The 22,163-nt window shown below is 39.8% G+C and overlaps 4 protein-coding genes across 6 annotated transcripts in view; 2 read left to right on the forward strand and 2 right to left on the reverse strand.

Annotated features, from left to right (window-relative positions):
* Positions 1 to 946: 946 nt before the first annotated feature.
* On the forward strand, positions 947 to 4,625 carry LOC124378574 (CMRF35-like molecule 8). The gene is made up of 6 exons (XM_046838303.1): positions 947 to 1,183; positions 1,540 to 1,872; positions 2,098 to 2,154; positions 3,444 to 3,563; positions 3,821 to 3,885; positions 4,266 to 4,625. Exons 2-6 carry the CDS (start codon positions 1,557 to 1,559, stop codon positions 4,623 to 4,625), a joined length of 918 nt encoding a protein of 305 aa, XP_046694259.1. The 5' UTR covers positions 947 to 1,183; positions 1,540 to 1,556.
* Positions 4,626 to 4,673: 48 nt separating this feature from the next.
* Positions 4,674 to 13,373, reverse strand: LOC124378502 (zinc-binding protein A33-like). The gene is made up of 6 exons (XM_046838193.1): positions 12,683 to 13,373; positions 11,096 to 11,191; positions 10,679 to 10,900; positions 9,597 to 9,619; positions 7,585 to 7,703; positions 4,674 to 7,487 (listed from the first exon to the last, which is right to left on the reverse strand). The coding sequence occupies exons 1-6, from the start codon at positions 13,079 to 13,081 to the stop codon at positions 6,823 to 6,825; spliced, it is 1,524 nt and encodes a 507-aa protein (XP_046694149.1). The 5' UTR covers positions 13,082 to 13,373; the 3' UTR covers positions 4,674 to 6,822.
* A 594-nt stretch (positions 13,374 to 13,967) lies between these two features.
* On the reverse strand, positions 13,968 to 17,871 carry LOC124378575 (E3 ubiquitin-protein ligase TRIM35-like). Its single transcript, XM_046838305.1, has 7 exons — positions 17,283 to 17,871; positions 16,866 to 16,961; positions 16,219 to 16,321; positions 15,395 to 15,615; positions 15,280 to 15,302; positions 15,048 to 15,166; positions 13,968 to 14,928 (listed from the first exon to the last, which is right to left on the reverse strand). The coding sequence occupies exons 1-7, from the start codon at positions 17,667 to 17,669 to the stop codon at positions 14,246 to 14,248; spliced, it is 1,632 nt and encodes a 543-aa protein (XP_046694261.1). The 5' UTR covers positions 17,670 to 17,871; the 3' UTR covers positions 13,968 to 14,245.
* A 2,700-nt stretch (positions 17,872 to 20,571) lies between these two features.
* Positions 20,572 to 22,163, forward strand: part of LOC124378257 (procollagen galactosyltransferase 1-like) — a 20,634-nt gene continuing 19,042 nt past the window's right edge. For 2 of the 3 annotated variants that reach the window (XR_006924190.1, XM_046837827.1), the window contains exon 1: positions 21,802 to 22,163. This exon is cut by the window's right edge and continues 69 nt beyond it. Coding sequence is in view for 2 of the 3 variants with exons in the window: in XM_046837827.1 (XP_046693783.1) it covers positions 22,015 to 22,163 (149 nt within the window). In the remaining variant the exon portion in view is untranslated. Of the gene's footprint in view, positions 20,594 to 21,801 lie in introns of those variants that run through there. The other variant, XM_046837829.1, reaches the window with a different exon arrangement.

A 22,163-nucleotide genomic window follows, 5' to 3' on the forward strand; every position in this document is an offset into this window, starting at 1 on the left:
CTTAAACCAACACAACGTTGAAGAGAGAGTGGAAGAGAGAGAGAGAGAGAGAGAGAGAGAGATAAGAGAGAGAGAGAGAGAGAGAGAGAGAGAGAGAGAGAGAGAGAGAGAGAGAGAGAGAGAGAGAGAGAGAGAGAGAGAGAGAGAGAGAGATAAAGAGAGAGAGAGAGAGAGAGAGAGAGAGAGAGAGAGAGAGAGAGAGAGAGAGAGAGAGAGAGAGAGAGAGAGAGAGAGAGAAAGATAAAGAGAGAGAGAGAGAGAGAGAGAGAGAGAGAGAGAGAGAGAAAGATAAAGAGAGAGAGAGAGAGAGAGAGAGAGAGAGAGAGAGAGAGAGAGACGATGGTTGGGAAGAGGTTTTGTAATTTTTTTCAGGGTTTGATTATTTTTTTATAAAGTAATTGATCAGCTGAGAGATGATGGTGATGCAACATTAACAGCAGGAGGATTCTGAGTATTTGAGTACGACACACACCACAGAAAGAGGAAATGATCAAAGCCTACACAACTGGTGGTAGAGAGATGTAGAAACTACACAGAAACACATTCTTCATACTTAAATTCCCACAGACGTTGTTTGATGGCAGAATGAAGTGATTGTGAACACCAGTGAAGCTTTTATGTCAGTACAGAATGAAGATCCAGCTCCTCCTAATCACCACCTTCTACCTGATCTCAGGTCAGTTATTCTACTTTACATAAGAAACTACAGAGTGGAGCAGGAGGAACCTTCAGGATGTTGTGCTGCAGTTACTGTGTGTTAGTGCTGAAATGTAGTAGTGACAATTTATTATTATTATTATTATTATTATTATTATTATTATTATTATTATTATTATCAGAAAAATGACTGAAATGATTTTATTTTGATTGGCAGGTCCAGTGTACTGTTTGGATGTGACTGGTTTCCCAGGAGGTCACGTCATAATTGAATTCAAACACAAAATAAATTGGAGATCTACTGTGTATTTTTGCAAATTAAAACCAGGCCATCAGTGTGAAAGGATAATAGAAGCTCGGGGCACAGAGTTGATCAGAGATGGTCATAAGGGCAAATTTACTCTGATTTTCTCTGATCAAAGTCTTACACTGATAATCAGAACCCTGAGGGTAGAGGATACTGGACTGTATCAGGTTGGAGAACACAGTGTGTGGAATCAGGACATTAACCTGAAACTGAACCGTGGTGAGAAATCTTTAACTGCTTGATATTTTATATATTTTAGTGTTAAAATATATTTAATATAATTCAGTATAAAACCGTTGTGTTCAGCTGATCTATGATGACTAGTAAATAAATTTATGTCGAGATTTTTCCTGGACATTTATAAATATAAAATCAGGTGAAGTGTAAAACTTTTCAGATGCTGTTTATTTTATTTTATTTATTTTGCTCCTTCATCAGAATCATAGTGATGTTGATTTTCTCTTTGTGCAGATAAAACACACACACCTACATTTAAAGTAGATAAAAGCTGAATTTGTGATATAAAAGCTGAGGTATAAATAATTCTACACTAATTCAGTTTGTGTGATTGACAGATCCGTGTTGCAGTGAGATGAAATCAGTAGCAGGTTCTTTGGGACAGAATGTGACGATCAGCTGCTCCTATCCAGAAGAGTTTGAAAGAAATATAAAGTCTTTCTACAAACAGAACAATCGCTCTTTAACTGAAATAATCCTCACCAGTGGAGCAGAACAGCATCAGGACGACAGATTCTCCATTTCTGATGACGTGAGGAATAAAGTGTTCAGTGTGAACATTAATGATGTGAGAGAAGACGATGGAGGAGTTTATTTCTGTGCAGTTGTTAAGGATGAGACTGAGATCATTTCTCACTCGCTCTTCACAACAATACATCTCCAAACTACTGGTGAGAAATTTTTTACCATCATTTATATTTTTGCAGATATTGAGATGATTGAAACAGAAGCTCTGTAAATAAGAATCTATTTGAAGGAACAATACTGGGAACCAGTGCAGTACAGGGGTTTTAGTTCCCCATATCATTATCACTTATTTTAATTATGACTTATCTTTTCATTAATATATGAACATGCTCATCATTCATAATCATATGAATGATGCACATGACCAGAAGCAGCGCAATTCACAACCAAAAATCCAGATGTTCCATCAGACACACCTGAACCTGGTAAGACTTTCCAATAAATATATTTGTGGTCTGTTTTCATCATGGGAGGGCAAATCAGGTCCAGACATGAAGACACCAACAACTTTTTGGTTTATTATTGCTAGGAAGTTCAGGCATTATGTTTGAGATAGACAGAATCTGAATAATAATAATAATAATAATAATAATAATAATAATAATAATAATAATAATAACTGCAAGCAGCATCTTTGAATACATAAAGCCAGATTCAGTAAACCAGAAATTCACAGATGTGCTACTGTTGCTTAATAAGTGTAGAACAGCAGAATTAATATTTTACTTAAAGTGATTTAAGAATAATTTGTAGTTTCATTCATGATCTGCATGTTTTTATCAGACAGTGGAGTAATTCTCTGATTGTAGCAGAAAAGGTCTAGATGGGCAGCAGGTAGTCATGTTGATGTGAACCAAATCTGATGAAGTTTGAACAGAATTGAGAGGAGCAAAAATGGCACTTCGATGTAAGAATTTTTAGCATTTTGATTGGAAATTATGACCAGACCACAGTCACAGACTTTCTTTCATAGCCTCAGGTCATGGTCATGAAAATAGAATTCCAAATTTATGACTACCAATGCACTTCCATTTCAGAACAAAATGAACCCAGTGGTGGCAGTAGATCTTAGCCCCTTCCTCAATCAAAGTGGAAAAATTTCACAACTTTTTACCAGACCGTCCTATGCACTGTCAGAGACATTCAAGCCAGAAAAAGAAGAAGTAGAAATTAAAAGGTAGAATAACAAAAAGACCTATGCAGCTTCAGTGCGTAGACCCCTATATACACAGAAGGGTAAAGTTCATGAATGAAGTACACTGAAACATGTTAATATATTTTAGAGTTTTGTTGTCATTGATATTGAAATTTTTCAAAGTGCTGGTAGGTGTTGGCTATGCTAACCTGGTTGGCTGCTATGGTGTCGCTAGTTGTTGGCTATGATAACCCAGTTGGTTGTCAACTCAGTTGATGCTCCTAAGCGGTTGCTAGGTTATTTCAAGTGGTTGCTAGTGTCACTTGGCAGTGTCTGTGCTATACCAGGTGGTTGTTAGTTGCTAGTGTGTTGCTAGGTGGTTGCTTTGATCTTCTTGGTGGTTGTTTTAATGGTTACCAGTTGACAGAATTACTGATACGTTACTCACTGATATAAATACGGTCATTATAACCAACTTTCACATCAGTCTTTGTCTCATTACCTGAGGTAGGAGTCAGTCACATACTTTGACTTACTGGAGCCTCATTAATATCTTCCCTCTAATGTAATCTGATCCAGATTCTCCATCACCATCTCGGAAATACTTCATCACCATCTCTGTGGTTGTTTTTGTGATTCTGCTGCTTGGTGTTGGATTAGCACTGATCTTCTACCAGCAGAAATGGAAGAAGTCACAAGGTACAAAACAGCCATAGTCACAGTCTATCGGTTAAATATAACTACACCAAATAGAAAAATGTTTTCATTTAGAAGATTACAAATATGATCATAATTTGCTTTTTCTATTCTTAATCAAATCCAGAAACAATTGTCTGGGATTAGAAAATACTGATATGTATATTAATTCGGGCAAAACAAAAGAGAAAAATCATTGACAATTCTTAGCCTAAACTACTTTTTAGACTATTTTTAAAAAGATGTACTGTTTTTAACAGCCAAAGACTTCCCAGAATGTGCCCCAGGTTCCCTGCACAAACCTGTAATGGAAAAACCTTCAGAAGTGAGTATCATGAGTGTTGAACATGAATTATGGGTTTAATATTGAGTTCTTTTTCAGTACAAGCCACTTGTGATTGAGTCTGTGTCACGTGACTTGAAAATATGATGTATTTTATGGTTCAGAGTTTGCGTATGTGTGGTAGGGAGGAGTGAATTACTTTTTTAAGAATATGTTCACATTACAAGATTTTTTGGGAAATACATATTTAAGTAAGATTCACTCTAGAACACTATTCAAAGGGTGTTAAAACACTGTACAAATTTACTACTGGTAATGATCTATACCTGTACCATAGAGTAGCTAAATGAAAGAGAGAAAAGGGGATTGTCCAGTCGTTTATTTATGTGTTAACTTATATTCTTCTTTGTTGTTTTTTTTAGATTCCTTACTATGAGGAGATTACAGACTACAGACACCATCCTGATCCTGAGGCAACTGCCTATTACTCAGCTATTCCTCTATCCAACACCCCCTCTGATCGCCTAATCTCAGTGTACGTCACTGCACAATTACCCAGAATCCCCTATGATTCCCCAAAAAATGTATATGCTACTGCACAGTTACCCACAACCCCGTCTGAGCTGCCAAACACAGTGTACGCCACTGCACAGTTACCCACAACCCCCTCTGATCTGCTAAAAACCATAGACACCACTGCAGAGTTACCCACAACCCCATCTGATCTGCCAAACACAGTGTACCCCACTGCACAGTTACCCACAACCCCTCTGTTCTGCTAAAACCATGGACACCACTGCAGTTACCCACAACCCCTCTGATCTGCCAAACACAGTTTACCCCACTGCACAGTTACCCACAACCCCCTCTGTTCTGCTAAAAACCATGGACACCACTGCACAGTTACCCACAACCCCCTCTGATCTGCCAAACACAGTGTTCCCCACTGCACAGTTACCCACAACCCCCTCTGTTCTGCTAAAAACCATGGACACCACTGCACAGTTACCCACAACCCCATCTGATCTGCCAAACACAGTGTACCCCACTGCACAGTTACCCACAACCCCCTCTGTTCTGCTAAAAACCATGGACACCACTGCACAGTTACCCACAACCCCTCTGATCTGCCAAACACAGTGTACCCCACTGCACAGTTACCCACAACCCCCTCTGTTCTGCTAAAAACCATGGACACCACTGCACAGTTACCCACAACCCCCTCTGATCTGCCAAACACAGTGTTCCCCTCTGCACAACTACCCACAACCCCCACTGATCTGCCAAACACAGTGTACACCACTGCACAGTTACCCACAACCCCCACTGATCTGCCAAACACAGTGTACCCCTCTGCACAACTACCCACAACCTCCACAGATCTGCCAAACGCAGTGTACACCACTGCACAGTTACCCACAACCCCCACTGATCTGCCAAACACAGTGTACCCCTCTGCACAACTACCCACAACCTCCACAGATCTGCCAAACACAGTGTACTCCACTGCACAGTTACCCGCAACCCCGTCTGATCTGCCAAACACAATGTACCCCACTGCACAGTTACCCACAACCCCACTGATTTGCCAAACACAGTTTACCCCTCTGCACAGTTAGCCGCAACCCCGTCTGATCTGCCAAACACAATATACCCCACTGTACAGTTACCCACAACCCCCTCTGATCTGCCAAACACAGTGTACCCCTCTGCACAACTACCCACAACCCCCACTGATCTGCCAAACACAGTGTACCCGATTGCAAAGTCATACACAACCTCCTCTGATCTGCTAAAAACCATGGACACCTCTGCACAGTTACCCACAACTTCCTCTGATCTGCTAAAAGATGGACACCACTGCAGAGTTACCCACAACCCCCTCTGATCTGCCAAACACAGTGTACCCCTCTGCACATTTACCCACAACCCCCTCTAATCTGCCAAAAAACATGACCACCACTGATCCCCCAGTCACCATGTAGGCATCTGCAAAATTACCCACAATTCTCTGGTCCCCTGAACATTGTGCAAGCCACTGTTACTGTTGTTAAATAAGTGAACATCATGTAGAATAACGCTCTTATTCTACTAGAGACTCAGTTGATTTTAATATTCATTTTTTAGTTCCGTTTATGAGCTAATAACTATATTAATTATAACCTTGATCACCACCAGGGTGCGCTGTTTCTCAACTGTCTTTATAAAATACATTTTACTCAATTACATTGAATGCCTTAGCAGCTTTTCTCATTGTATATAACTTTTAATAAATATGATACGTTTTTATAAATATATATATATTTAAAATATGATAATAAATTGAATATAATGCTTGTGTAATTCTCTATTCTGTAACACAGCCTTTCATTTTAGAAAGCTGGCAGTGTAAAGGTATCCAATAATAAGATGATTTGTTTGTTATTGTGTTTACCAGCCATCTGATTAAGGCATTTAAATAAAAGATAAAACAGAATCTGCAGTTTGTTTGTCTGGAAATTGACTCTTTCTTTACGTTAGTTTTTGAAAAATCTATTAGAATAGGAATAAAATGCCAATTTAAATTTGCATGACATTAGATTTCACCTAAATCAGGCAGATCAAAAATAAATAAATGACAGTCAACTTTGAATCTCACACAAATCTCACCCAAACTAATGAAACATCTCTTAGAAGACAGAGGCATACTCTAAAATCTAGAGGAACATCCTCCCAGAAGAGTGGAGCTTATTATAGTGTATTTATTATATAGGCCATACAGTGTATTTATTAATCTAACTGTGTGAGTAATAGGAATACTGTGTGTGTGTGTGTGTGTGTGTGTGTGTGTGTGTGTGTGTGTGTGTGTGTGTGTGTGTGTGTGTGAATGATTTTGTTCTTTTCCTGTTATAGTAAACACCGCATGTGGTGCATGTCACACTCGGTGTGATTGCTTACGAGTCTGCACATGGTGGATGTTTCTCACTTTCAGCTTCTAACTCAGTCACTAACCTTATTAATTTCAACTAATAACATCCAAATGAACAAACAAACTATAAGTGCATATATAAGGTAAACAGGGATTGGACTTTGTTGTGTCTCTACAACCATGTGCTGTATGATCAGGGATGGAGAAGCAGGAGCAATGCGCAGGTAGGAGTAACGATCTTCCGGGATCAGGAATGGAAACAACTGCACGCCATTTGGAAGTCCAGTATAAAACGCAATCACAGCTCCATCGCTGACGTCCACAAATCTGACCATCCGACTCATGTTCGGGTTACCTAACGTACACCACCTTCCCAGTTGCACCTGCACGGTTCGGGGCTTCTTGTGTATCCGGAATAAGTATTTGAAGGAGGTCAGGAGCATGTAGGACTCCCCCTTTCTACTCAGACCCCAGAAGCCCATTTCAGGAGTCAACTGTCGGACCACGTTATTATCTCCTCTGTGCTGGCACATGCCGAGAGTCCAGTGCTTACTGTCTCCCACCTCGACGTTCCAGCAATGAAAGCCGTCACCGTATCCCTCAGATCCCAGCACCAAGTGGTTCCCATGAAATGGAATAGGGTTCAGTCGCATGTCACGTGACCTTTTTACACTTGCCAGGTCATCTGATATGGAAAAGTCCTCAGGGGCACTGTTCAGATTCAGAAGAACTGGATCTGGATGGAGGAAAAAAGGATTTGTGATACCTCATGATTAATCTGACATCACAATATCATACCTTTCTGGATAAAACCAATCCTTAGTTTTACTCACAGTAAAGGAAAATGTCCATCATCTTCTCCCACACTTTGTATCCCAGATTTCCCACATGTTCAGCCATGTTGATAAGATTCTCTGAATGTAATTCTGAATCCATTACCGTGTATTGAGCTCTGAAACAAACGTAGGAAATTGACCAAACATCATGAAAACTTCTTTTTCCAGAAAGTATCTTGCATTATTAAAACAACGGAAACCCACATAGAATATGGAATGGTTTTAATGGGAAATGTATTGGTTTGAATTGAAGCTGTGATGGTGTACTCCTGTGCCTTGTGAGTGAAATGTTTTATCTGATACATTTAAGGACCAATAGAAGACATTTGGGAACTTGTAGCTCACGTCTGTATCTAATGGACTCTATTAGAATTTAATTGAGCCTCCAGACTACAATAAGTTTCTAAAAAGGTAAATTTGGTTTGGATAGTCTGTAATGGTATTTGTTGTGGAAACCATTAGGAAACCGGTGATGGTTTCTATAGATTCTAGGGCTGGGCACTTCACTAATCTGGTGATACTTTTGTGCCGATTCAATACATATTGCGATTCTGCAGCTATTGCGATTCATTGTTTAAATTGTGATTTTTGTTTGCTTAATAAAGATTAGACAATAGCAAATGCTTGATCATACCCTTAAAGAGACTGTATATGAGTTATATTAACAAAAACAATGCATCACATTCCTTTAAAGTTTTTATTTCAGGAGCACATACATACATGGTGCATAAAGAACCTTGAACCATAAAACTTTCAAGTACCAAAAACTTGAATATAATATTCAAATGTGCAACAAAATAACTAAAAACAAAACTCTCTGAAATAAAATAAAAGTGCTGTTTAAACTGTTCCAATGTCCAACTCAACTGCTAATATCCTTCTCTCTCTTCCTCACCTCAGGTGAGAGCAGTGCAGCTGTTACTGCAGCCTGTTGCTCCAGAAAACGTTCAACCATGTCATAGGCACTATTCCATCTCGTTAAAACGTCTGTTATAAGTTTGTGCACAGGGAGCTCCAGTAACGTTTGTTTTTCCTGCAAAACATGAAGTCCTGCAGCACTTCTATGGAAATATCCAGTTTTGCGTCGTACTCGTCCGAGTAACTCAGTTACTTCAGTTACTCAGCTTCAGTGCGCGCTGTGAGGTCAGATTATGAGTGTTCGCGTAGCACTTAAAATGGAGTAAGCCGGTTAATTGGCCAGCGATAACCATATTAGACGCATTTTCTGTGACTAAAGCAGGATCTTAATCCGTTAAAAACGGATTTACTTCCCTGCCTCAGCCATGGTTTTGCTTTCTCGCGCCAGCTTAAAACGGATACGACGTCATCTAATACAGACAACTACAAAATACGCCCTCTGTTGGAATAAAAGCGGTAACGTCTTCCCACCACCTCTCTGGAAAAGTAAAATAATTAAATATATATCGATTCTGAAGTAAACAAATCGATCTCAAAATCGTTTTAAAAAGAATCGCGATAGTTTGGTGAATCGATTTTTTTTTCCAACCCCTAATAGATTCTGGTATTTTTTTCAACAGGGTCGCCATGGGGAGATTTATAATATACAGTCTTTTATAATCTACAAAACACAATCTAACTGGATTTACATAAAATGGAACCTGAAAAACAAGGTACAAAATGAGGTAACTAAGAAGACAGAAGGAAGTAACCAGAGAACATGGTTTAGAACTGTACCTTTAACACATGCAAGATTTAACAAATACAAACCACTATATAATAGTGTATTTGCTGTCAGGGGTAACAACAGAACATATGAGAACCGAAACATCTCGTGACCCCGGTTGATCACGGAATTGCATTTGTTGAAATAATGACATTTATTAATAAAAATATAATTATAAATTATAAAATGAAGTAAAATGTCAATACAGTACAGTACTGTATACATCAAATACTATAGACTGTAAATGTGATAGTGTTCTGTATTCCTACAAATGCATACACAATTCACCTCACTTTATATGAACTATATATTAAATACAACATACCTCTGAAGTATGAACTCATAATTCTGAAAGACAAGAAAAGCAACAATATGTTACTACACTACAAAAATCCCATCGAAAAAACGTCATCATTTTGAAAAAAATTCTATCTCTTCACTTCAAGTAAATGGTGTAGAACTTGTCAGGATTATGATGGACATCCATCTAAAGTACTTCTCCTGTATACACTTATACAACCCTCCAGTAGTGTAGCAGCAAAGCACATAAAACCATGAAGTTACGGGTCAAACAACTTCAGTCCAGGTTCACATCGAACCTCAGAATTCAGAGTGATCATGTGACTTTAAATGAAAAAAAATTGTAATGAATGGACATTTGGTGCCACCCAGATGAGAATGGGTTCCTTCTGAGTCTGGATCCTGATAAAGTTTCTTCCTCATACCATCTCAGGGGGCGCTACTGTCACCCTGGCACCTTAATTAGAGTCAACTTATGGACAAATGTTATTTTATTTCCCACTCGTCTCTATACAAATAAGATCAAATTGAATTAAACATAGTTGCTGGTACCATATGGGCTCCTTTGAGTATTTCAGAAGTTACTAATCTTCTGGAATATTCACGCACAACGTTCTATTCGTGCGACCCATTGAGCTACAGTTCTGCATGTGGAAGTGCCTTGTTGATGAGAGGTCACAATCAGACGTGAACGATCTGAGAGATTAGATTAACATGTGACTGATAATGTAGCCTCAGATTGCTGTCCTCCAGCTGACATGACTGAAACCCGATGTGGTCTTCAGCTCGTGGTGTAGCTCATGCACATCATGGTTTGTCATTGTTTTGAGATGCTTTTCTGCATTCCATGTTTGTAAAGAGTGTCGGTTTGAGTTTATCCAAAAAATGACATGAAAAAAATCCAACATTTTAATTGTCATCCAGCTGGATTGAGAACATGAGCAGAAATTTTGAAATGAACAAAATCCACAATGGCAGTATAAATGCTGTGACCCCTGAGGGTCTCCTTGGAAAGGCCCAGGTTTTTTTGTGGAGAGAAATATTCATTTCTGTGGTAATTTTTTCCCACAGCTGAGACCCAGTGTACGTTTGAAACTTGTTGCGTACCTTCATGAATGTAGCATCTTCATTCTCCATTTCTTCCTCCACCTCCTTCACTCTGTCAGAAAGAAGCAATATCTCTCGTTCTATCTTTTCCTTCACCTTTCCTTTCTTTCTCTCCACTTCTATCTTCAGTGCTTTCATTCTGGCCGCCTCCTCCTTTTGGAGGAAATGGTGAAATTTGTTGAATTCTGCTTTTATCTGCCTTTCTGCCTGCTCGGCCTGAGCCTGAGAGAGAAAGCAAGATTAGAAAGAAAGAGAGAGTGTTTACGTTTTTGCTGATTAGTCACATGATGAGTTGCACAATTTTACTCTAAGAAACTAAAAGTTTATGATAAAAACCAAGAAGGCAGAAGCTGGAATTCACTAAATTTGTGTGATCTGGAACTGTTTGTTTTGTATAAAAAACACAGGTTGCGTTACCTGAATGTACTTGACAACTTGAGCTTTTTGACAAGAGCCGTTCTTTAGAGACTGCATGGCTTTTTCAACTGGACGGATTGCAGCTTTTATTCGGTCCTGGTGAAACAGGAAATGTAAATTCAAAGGTTTTACCTCAAGGTTACACTCAAGAACAGAAATGTCTTCATGTTTGCCAGGTGATGCGGTTTGCTTTTGATCATGGATCACGTATGGCTGCCTGCGGAACTTTATCACTAGTGTTTATTGATGATGTGACTGCTGATGGAAGTAGCAGGATTCACAGTAGTGGTTGATAATGACCCAAAACATCCCACAAAAAAGCAACAATAGAATTTCTTGAAGCAAAGAAACCCTTGTCAGTCATCAGCTCTCAACCCATGAAGATAAAACCAAAAGTAGAAAGACCCACCAACAAGCAGTGACTAAAACCTGCTGAGGTAAAGATCTGGCAGAGAATCTTGAGCGATGAACATTGGGATTGAAAAATCAGGAAATCACTGACTGCAAAGGATTTAGATTTTAATATGAAAAATAAATCTTATGTTAGTTTGTCTGTTAAAATGGAGGCACTGCATAAAACATGGGTGTTATTCATAAACAATTAATGCAATTTATATTTTATTTTAAACTTCGTTAAATTAAAGGCTAAAGTCAACAATCTATTCACATCATTTCATCAGGAGAAAGGGTACCTCAGTGGATAAGATTAGAGGCAGCGGTCGTTTATCGTGTTTTGCCGGTTATTCGTCACCGATAGTTGATTGCTAAAATGATTTGTTATCGGCAAAAATCCATACAGATAGTTTTTCCGGCTTCCGGTCCACTGTCATTACGAGAGCGGCCTCTAGAGGTGAATCACTGATGCCACGTGCTGTTTTATTTTACACTGAGAGCGCGTATTAAACTTATTATTTATAATTTAGTAATTATATAATTCTATTCATTAATTGATATGTCAATGTTTATTTCTTTTAGCACATTTTCATGATTTAGTACTGTTTATTTTTGTAATAAATAAATAAATAGAAAAAGTTCAGTACTATTTTACATGGAGTGTTATGTTCGTTTTTTATCCAGCCTCATTTTGATTAATCGGCATATATGATCCGATCTAGCTATTGGTAAAATCCATCGTTCGACCTCTTTTTAAGATGTTTTACTTCTGATTGAAAGGTCATGGGTTCAAATACTAGCACCATCAAGCTGCCACTGCTGGGGCCCCTGAGCAAGGCCCTTAACCCTCAATTGCTCAGTTGTATAACTGAGATAACTGTTGCTCTGGATTAAGGAGTGTCTACCAAATGCTGTAAATATAACTGATTGTTCCATTTTAAATCCATTGAGATTAACAAAATAACAAGAAAAAAAGAAAGACTGTCCAAAAACTTATGGAGGAAACTGTAGCTGCTTTGCATTTGTGTCTGGTAAATAGATTTCATGTAGGTTCTAGGGTTAGGGTAAGATCATATCACAAAACAGTCTTTCCTGTCCTCTTGATTTGCACATCCACACCTATTTCCTGCCCTCCCTCTCTGTCTTTCTCTTCCTCTGTCTTTCTCTCTTTCTCTCTCTCTCTCTCTCTCTCACCTTGTGTTGTCGTACAGCATGTGCAAGAAGCTGAACTCTGTGCGTTCTGTGTCCTTCCTTCCTGCACTTGGAGCATATGACTTCATCATCACTTTTACAGTAGTACTCCACTTTCTCTCTATGTTGAGAACATCTGACTTCACTGCCGCTCTCTCGCTCCTTCCTCTCCCGTTCCTTCTCCCTCTGATAGGACTCGGTGGTGTTCCTCAGGGCCAGGTTGGTCACGGGTTCCTGCACACACACCCTGCGGCACACGGAACATGCCCGTGTGCTGGTTACCGCCCAGTGTTTTTTGAGGCATTGGCGACAAAAAGTGTGTCCACAGGAGAGGAGCTGAGGGTCCCGATAGAGCTCACAACACACGGGGCACGAGAGATCGTCTTCGAGAGAGGACGCCATAAAGAAGAACCTGAAGATGAAGAGATGGTGAGCGAGGAGCGGATGAGAGTTTAGAAAAGTGAGCACACTTCCTGATAGAGGCGGTGCACTCAGGCTGTGGTTCCAATTTCACAAATTCTGAGCGGAGAATTAAATAGACGAAGAATAAAGCACACACACACACACACACACACACACACACACACACACAGTCTTACACAATGACTTCCTCCTGGAAACAATATCCTGTTACTAAAGCATGGCAAAACAATACAACTGACTTTTTTTTGGTAGGTATGATGATGGTAAACAGGTTTTGCATGTGATATAGCACACACCAGTTTTAATAAGTGTTTCAGCTGAGCAGCAAGAGTGTGTGGGTGTGTGTGTATGTGTGTGTGTGGGTAAGAGTTCAGGAGAACTTTGTTATTTCATATAAAACACTCTCATGCTTCATATTTTAAACACACCCTGTTTATTTTACACCCCTTTATAACACCAACGTAGGTATATTTAATCAATGTGTGTGTGTGTGTGTGTGTGTGTGTGTGTGTGTGTGTGTGTGTGTGTGTGTGTTCTTTAACATATGAATTTAGGACATTTTCATTCTTATGAATCTTGTTTACAGTGTGTAATCAGAATCAGAATCAGGTTTATTGGCCAAGTGTGTTGACACACACACAAGGAATTTGGTTCCAGCTGTTAGTGATTTACAAAGTACAGATATTAATAACACTATACATTCAGCTTTAACTCTACAAGACAAAACAGACAATATAGACAGTGTGAGTGTTAGATAGATAGATAGATAGATAGATAGATAGATAGATAGATAGATAGATAGATAGATAGATAGATAGATAGATAGATAGATAGATAGATAGATAGATAGATAGTACACAGCAAGAAATGCAGTTTGGCATCTACCAGAAGTGCAAAATATAGCAGCCGTGCAAAAGTGCAGATAAATATCTAGCATATTTACAGCAAGTGGTATATATGAAAGAATATACAGTCAATAAATATAAAGGTTATTACAGTGCAAGATGTGTGGACATTATTAAAAATGACAGAATTACAGAAATGGTTCTAAAGCTATGGCATTGAAGAGGAATGTGCAGAAGTGAAAGGTTACAAGATCACAAGATTATGGCATTTAAACGTTACAGAATAAACATTTTACAATCATTTTGCAGACTGGGAAGTGAACAAGGCCCTGAACCCCAACATCATCACCATTAACAACACGATGAACACCATGAAATACAATGGCATCATTTCCTTGTGCCTCTCAAAGAAACCGAATTTGTTCTCAGTGACGGTGTTTACATTTACAGGAACGATGCGCAGGGGAGAATTTACGTCCTCTGGGATCAGAAAGGGAATGAACTCCCTTCCAACACCATCATCAATAACAAGAGAAACGATCCTTGAATTATCACTTGCATCAGCAAAACTCAAAGTCCACATTTTTTTCCCGTTGTTGAAATCTTGACGCTGTATCAGCTTCACACGCAGTGTTTTCAGAGGCTTGGTTATCTGAAACCGAGATCCCCAAGACCCCACGGGATCACAGAAATCCCCGTTTCTGCAGACACCCCAGATCCCATTATGAGGGGTTAAAGGTTGTGTTTGGTTACTCTCAGCTCCCCTTCGAGTACACACACCTACGGTCCAGTTCTTGCCGTTTCCCACATCCACTTCCCAGCAGTTAAGTTTGCCCTTCAGGACCTGTGATCCGAGAACCATACGGTTAGCAGCCTTCTGTAGAGGGTTTGGGGGGTAAAACCTGCGTGCGGAGCCGCTCGCTCCCACCAGATCACCAGACACAGCCATGTGGGAGGAGTTTGGGTTTAGGATTACTGGGTCTGAATAAAAAAAATATAAGTATATATACGTTTTTTGTTAAAATAACTACATTAAATGGTTTTTCTGCTTTCAAACGTTGTGTTTTTTCGCTATCTAAGTGGTCTCATTTCCTACTCACAGTAAGGACAGAGATCTTTCATCTTCTCCCACACTCTGAATCTCAGATTTCCCACATGTTTGGTCACATCGATCACAGACCCGGAGTTCAGCTGTGAATCTGACGGTTTGCATTGAGCCCTAAAGCACAGATCCATGGAGGGTTTATGTAAGTGTTTCTATACACACAATGGTTTTGACCTATTAATGTAAACACACTGATACACAAGAAGAGAAAAGCTTAGAAATCGTACCGTCTGTAAGTGCTGTGATAATTCTGAAATAAATCACAAAAAATTAAACACATTATGTGCACATTCCAGCATTAAACTGAAAAATAAGGACTGAACTGATTTCATCATGAATTACCGCGAGGAACGTGACGTCATCATTCCCCATTTCTCCTTCCACCTCCATCACTCTATCAGAGAGAGACTGTAACTCGAGTTCAATCCATTCTACTATTTTACTTTTCTTTTGCTCTTCTTCCATCCTCAGCTCAGCTCTCCTGGCCTCCTCTTCCTCTCTGAGGAACTGATGAAGCTTCTCAAACTCCTTCTTTATCTGCTTCTCCGTCTGCTCGCCTGAGACTTAAAGAGAGAAAGCAAAAAAGAGAAAAGTTTAACAAAGGAAAGAATACATTCCTGAGTGACCCATCGTCACACACAGGTTGATCCATACTCATACTTCTAGAATGATCCATATATACACTCATAACCATAATCTCATTCTGATCCATACTCATCATCAGATCCATACCCACACTTAGACTCAAACCCTCAAACTGATCCATACTACACTCAGACCCAAACCCTCATCCTGATCCATACTTACACTCAGACCCAAACCCTCATCCTGATCCATACTTACACTCAGACCCAAACCCTCATCCTGATCCATACTTACACTCAGACCCAAACCCTCATCCTGATCCATACTTACACTCAGACCCAAACCCTCATCCTGATCCATACTTACACTCAGACCCAAACCCTCATCCTGATTCTCACTGATACACACGTCTAGTGTACTGCTCGGTATCACACTGTAATTGTCTCATTATACTGTGTTCTGTATGCATCTGCACATCTGGCATTTCTGTAGACCAGTGTGAAGGTCTGTAAGTTCTAGTTAGTTTTGTTTCACTTTTTGTTCCATTGTATTATGGAGGAATGTTGTGTTTCATTCTGTACTGTAATGTATGTGGTTGAATTGATGTTCCAGATGATACAGATGATTCAGATGATCCAGAGAGCCAGATGATCCAGATGTTTCAGATGATCCAGATGATTCAGAGAGCCAGATGATCCAGATGATTCAGATGATTCAGAGAGCCAGATGATCCAGATGATTCAGATGATTCAGATGATCCAGATGATTCAGATGATTCAGAGAGCCAGATGATTCAGATGATTCAGAGAGCCAGATAATCCAGATGATTCAGATGATTCAGATGATCCAGATGATTCAGATGATTCAGAGAGCCAGATGATTCAGATGATTTCATGTGTTTGTTATGTTATTATTCCCCCCCCCTGAGGCACCTGGTTTATTTGCAGGGTGGAACATAGCAGCAAAGGATCCCAGGACAAACAACGAGCAGGTGACGTGGCAAAGGTGGAGCAGAAAAGCGAAAGAAATTGTAAAGTTCATAATGCTGAGTATCTGTAACATGCATACTGAACAGTAAGGGTGGAAGAAGAGAAAGAGAAAGAGAAGGGAGAGAAGAAGGAAGATGATTTTTATTTTTCTAGAATTGAAAGAAAAACAGGAACAACCATCTGATCAACAAAGCCTGTTTCTACTCTGGTGTTTCCACAGCTCATGTTCTACACCGTACCTCGATACACTTTTTGATTTGACACTCGAGCGCTGTGTTGTTCCTTAAAGACTCCAGAACCTTCTCTGCTGGTCGGACAGCTGCTTTGACTTCGTCCTGCAGAGATGAGATGTTTTCAATAAACACACAGATGCAGTGTGTAGTTTATAAACACTTTATTCAGTAGATTAGACAGAACCACACACACACACACACACACACACACACACACACACAGAAGGTTTCAGTAATGTTATTGGTTTGGTTAAGAACATTGTGGAACATTGATTTCCAGATTAAAACTCATTTTTAATTATCTTATAGTACCAGGACGATCGATTAGAATGCTGATTGAACAGGAATTGTACCAGGATGGACCTATCTCCAAGCCTGAATGATCTGGAGAAGGTTCCAGAGAGGTCAAACAGTTGATCTCACCTTGCGCTGGAGTACAGAGTGTCTCAGAGACTGAACCCTGTGTGACATGTGACGCTGTTTCCTACACTGAGAACATAAAGCCTGTTCATCATCCCTGCAGAAGAAAACCAGCTTCTCTCCATGCTGTGGACATTTAACCTCTCCGCTTGTTCTCTCTTTCTCCTTCTGGTAGGACTCGCAGGTGTTCCTCAGAGCCAGGTTGCTCACGGGTTCCTGGTGGATCGTCTGCTGACACACGGGACATGCAGCGTGGAATAAGGGCAAAACACCACGGTGACGTTCGAGACATCTGCGGCAGAACGTGTGACCACAGGAGAGGAGCTGAGGGTCCTGAAAAATCTCCAAACAAACCGGGCAGGAGAGGTCTTCATCCAGAGAGGACGCCATGAAGATTGTGTGTGTGTGTGTGTGTACAGTGTGTGTGTGTGTGTGTGTGTCTCAAAGTTTTCTTTCCGTGAAAAGGAAACTTAGTATCGGTGTGAGTCCACTGATGTAACTGGGGTTGCCAGATCGGGTATATTAATGCAATAACTAATAAACTTGTGCTGATAGAAATCTACTTCCAGTGTCATTTGGATGTTTGTGTCAATCCCCTACCAAATAATTACAATACTAGAATGTAATAATAACAACAACAACAACAACAATAATAATAATAATAATAAACGCGCCACGTTGACATCAATTGAGCAAAATAAGTACACGTGGAAAAAACAAAACACCAGGGGGCGGAGTCGGACCTTGATCCAGATACTCCTACATCGGCGTTTCTCAAGCAGCAGTACTGTGCGCGGTCTACAGGGGGCGCCATTGTAGCTGTTATCGTATGATACAGCTGAGAGTTATTCAGGAGGTACCTTCAGCTTCTTCATCTTCTAGTTTTTTGTCTTCATGTCTTGCAAGATGTGTCTCTTTGTGAGATCACAGTGCGGAACATGTGTGAGGAACACCATCAAACACGCTGCTCTTCCTCTAATAATTACCCCTCAGTGATCTGATCCTTATTTTCATATAAAACCCACCAGTAGGAGTGTGTTGCCCCTCCATGACTGTGTGTGTCCAGCACAAACTACGCTAAAAATAAACTGGAATTATCAATTACTAATCATTTCCACCAGAATACGGATGTATTTTATATATTATATTTATAATTTGTTAGTAAACAGCCAGTGAGAAATGACTGAATTCTGCAATGGCTCTTGATAGAAAGCATTTAGTTCTTCATTTACGTTTATGGTATGCAGCAGACGTGTCCAGAGCGACGTACAAAAGTGCTTTGAGTCTCTATTAATGAAGAAATCTACACTGGTACACAACATTACAAACTTAATATAAATCAGACCACAACTCTGTTGAGGGGTTTTGTTTTTTTGAACAAAGCAAACTTGAAAAGTGTTTCAGGAAGATGAAGGTCTTCACCGGTCACTTGAAGATAGTCAGGGACTCCACTGGTCAGATCTCTAGGGGAAGTTCATTCCACCACCTCGGTGTCAGAACAGAGAAGAGCCTTGAAGTGTACTTACCTCTCATTGTGAGAGAAGATACCAGTCGAGGTTTGTGACATTCAATCTGCCAGTTAAAGGAAGAAAGAAGAAAAAATGTCTTGAAAGTGAACTTTAGATGGCTAGTTTTAACCCTTTCACACGTGCATTTAAAAGCCGTGTCTCTTATTTCAATTGTTTTGTGTTTTACTCAAATGGCTGTAAATCGAACAACAGAGCAGCACAAATTCCCACGTGGAATTGCACGCCAGGAGCTGAACTTGGAACCATTTCCACATCAGAGATGTCGTCCAGGAGTCTTTACCTCGACGTGTTTCCGTGGAAACAATATCCGTCCTCATTTGCGCAGTTGCTGCTGTTTTTAAGGCAAAAATCCGTACTTTAAAAAAAAAAAATTTTTAATTATAACTTCAAGTAATCTGGAGTAGAATGTTGTAAAACACTGAAAATAATGATGTGATGATCAAAAACTAATTCATTGAAAAGTTCCTGAAATACTGAATGCTGAAATGAATTTTTATAAAGATCTAGAAAAGAAATACATGGGTCTGAAATCTCTTTAGCTCCATGTTGTGCATCACAGAGTTAATGAGCTGTAATGAGGCCAAATGTGCGCTGATTTGTAACAGTTACTACTGCATTACTAATGATGTGTTTTGATTTTCTATACAGGTCCAAACCTTTGAGTCTAGAGCAAAGCTTGATGTGAATAAAACTGCAGTTTGGGAAGGAGATATATATCTTCAGGAGTAGATCTTTAATGACTAAAAGCACATATGAAAATGCTAATTGATTTCTGAGGTTTGTGTAACTCAATGTTGTGTAGTATCTCTGATCATTTTCCTGGTTTGGATTCAAGTGACGGATTTATGATGCCAGTAATGTGATAAAACCAAGCACAGGTACTTTAAAGGCATTATGGTTTTGCAACATTGCCATTTTTTCAATACTGATTCGGATTTATTGGTACACAGAATAAGAACATCAGTCTGAAACTCTGTCAGGGGGAAAAATGATAGAAAACTATTCAAAACTATAGAAAAGTTTTTTTGGTTTTAAAAAAATCAATAATAAAAAAAACCCTCCCAAACTAACAATGTGTGATTAAGAGAAGACCCTGGTGGTGAATTTAGATGCACACAACATAAAAAAACTCTGGAAGAATCTCACATACATCTTGTATTATTCCATGTAATTCCACACACCCATGAAGAAACTATTTACAACCACTGTTGACTTACTCATTCGCACATTTGTTTCATTTAATGCATTGAACATTCACGTATCACGATTTCATAGTGAAGAGAATAAGACGCAAGTCAAGTCAAGTCAAGTGTAGGAGCATATGTCCTATAAGCGACCTTTTTTCTTCATAGAGAAAAATACTTTTGGTCATTAAAAGGAACTCATGAATTAGTAACATGCCCATTGCAGAAATCAACAGAATTTAGAATTTCAGCTTGAAGAACAGGTTCTGGGCAGAGCGTTGGCACTGTCTAGACAGCAGGAGCTTCGAGAAGATTCTTTAGTGCTTATGATCTGGTAAATTTGACATATATTACAACTATAGTATACTGTGTGTTCATTGGCTGATGTGCACAATGAGCAACTTCACATCAACGCGACACTGCAAACTTTGAATTCTATCACTTTAAATCTTTCACGCTATCATCTGTCTTTAATCTCTTTTTTTTCTTCTCTGTCTTTTTTTTTTCAGGAGCACTTTAATATTCACAGCAGTAGAGCTGCACTTCGAGACCTCCATGTCCACTTTGCTTGAAGATGACTGTGTTTTTCGAGACATGAAATGTAGGTTTATAGATCTTATAGACTTATAGATTTATAGATTGAGTTTTACGGCTATTTATCTGCTAATGCTCATGAAGTTCTTTCATGCTTTTTTAGACTGAAATAGTGGATTAGGCAGACATTGCAGATTCAGCCGTAGCTCTGGTAAGCATGGGGAATGGAGACTTGAGGTCCACTGTTCAGTTTGATCCTACTGGGATTGTAGTGTATTTGTATCTATGGGACGTTTCAAGTTTGGTTGATGCTTTTCTTGTGATGTTTAGATCTTGACTAACCAAAAGAGCTGAGGCACACCTGCAACTTCATCGGAAAAAATCTTATAGCGCTTGGATGACCCCAAATTACTCTAAAAATGATCTACTCATCAAGGAGAAATAGATTGAGATGTATGAGCTGCCTACAAGGCCAAAAATGGACCAGCACCATCTTACCTCAGAGACCTCATCACATCTCACACTGCACCATGCTGTCTGAGATCCTCCAGCATTGCTCCACCTCCAGAGGTAAGTATACTTCAAGGCTCTTCTCTGTTCTGTCACCGAGGTGGTGGAATGAACTTCCCCTAGATGTCTGAACATCTAACGGTTGAAGACCTTCATCTTCCTGAAACACTTAAATTAGCACTTTTGCAAGTATGCTTTGTAAAACTCAAGAGTTATAGACTGATTTATATTCAGTTTGTAATCTTGTGTAGCAGTGTAGATTAATTCATTGCTGGAGACTCAAAGCACTTTTGTACGTCGCTCTGGATAAGAACGTCTGCTAAAGGCCTGTTCATCATCCACGCAGAAGAAGACAAATATTACGTCCATGTCTCTCCATGATGTGGACATTTAATCCCCCCTATAGTTCTTTGTGTCTTTCTGTTAGGACTCCAGGTGTTCCTCAGAGCCAGGTTGCTCTGGGGTTCCTGGTGGATCTCCTGCTGGTACACAGGAGTGTGGAATTGATTCGGAAAATAAAAAGGAGACAAATGCATTATTAATATAAAACTCTGTTGTTCTGTTCATGATCATCAGTGTGAGGTGAACAGATTTTAAACTTTTAATGATTTATTGTTTAACGTGAATAATATATACAAGAAAAAAAAAAGGTTTTTCCATCCTGCGGTTTCACATCTGGCTCTCTGACTGCTCGAGGGATGATGTTGACCACGCCCCCTAAACTTTCTGGCACATTCTAATTGGTCGGGTGTTCGGAAAGGGGCGGGGACAACTCGGATGCGCGATAGGAGACTCACCGGTATTGTGGAAAGTGTAACTGCGGGTTTGATGTTGTGATGTTGTGTTAGTGTTTTAGTGATGAATGAAAAACATCTGGAATAAACGTTTCCTTGGCTGCGTGACTGCGCATGTGTTGCGTTGTAGTGTTGTGTATTGTAGTGTAGTGTAGTGTTGTGTAGTGTTGTGTAGCGGGTCACCATGCACCGGGGCGCGCTGCTGCTCTCCGGCGCCTGGGCGCTGCTCGTGCTCGGACTGAGTTTGGGTTATTTCCCGGAGGAGCGCTGGAGCCCCGAGTCTCCGGTTCTCGCTCCCCGCGTGCTGCTCGCGCTGGTGTGCCGCAACTCGGA

This window comes from Silurus meridionalis, chromosome 24 (genome assembly GCF_014805685.1).
Source record: "Silurus meridionalis isolate SWU-2019-XX chromosome 24, ASM1480568v1, whole genome shotgun sequence".
Lineage (NCBI taxonomy): Eukaryota > Metazoa > Chordata > Actinopteri > Siluriformes > Siluridae > Silurus > Silurus meridionalis.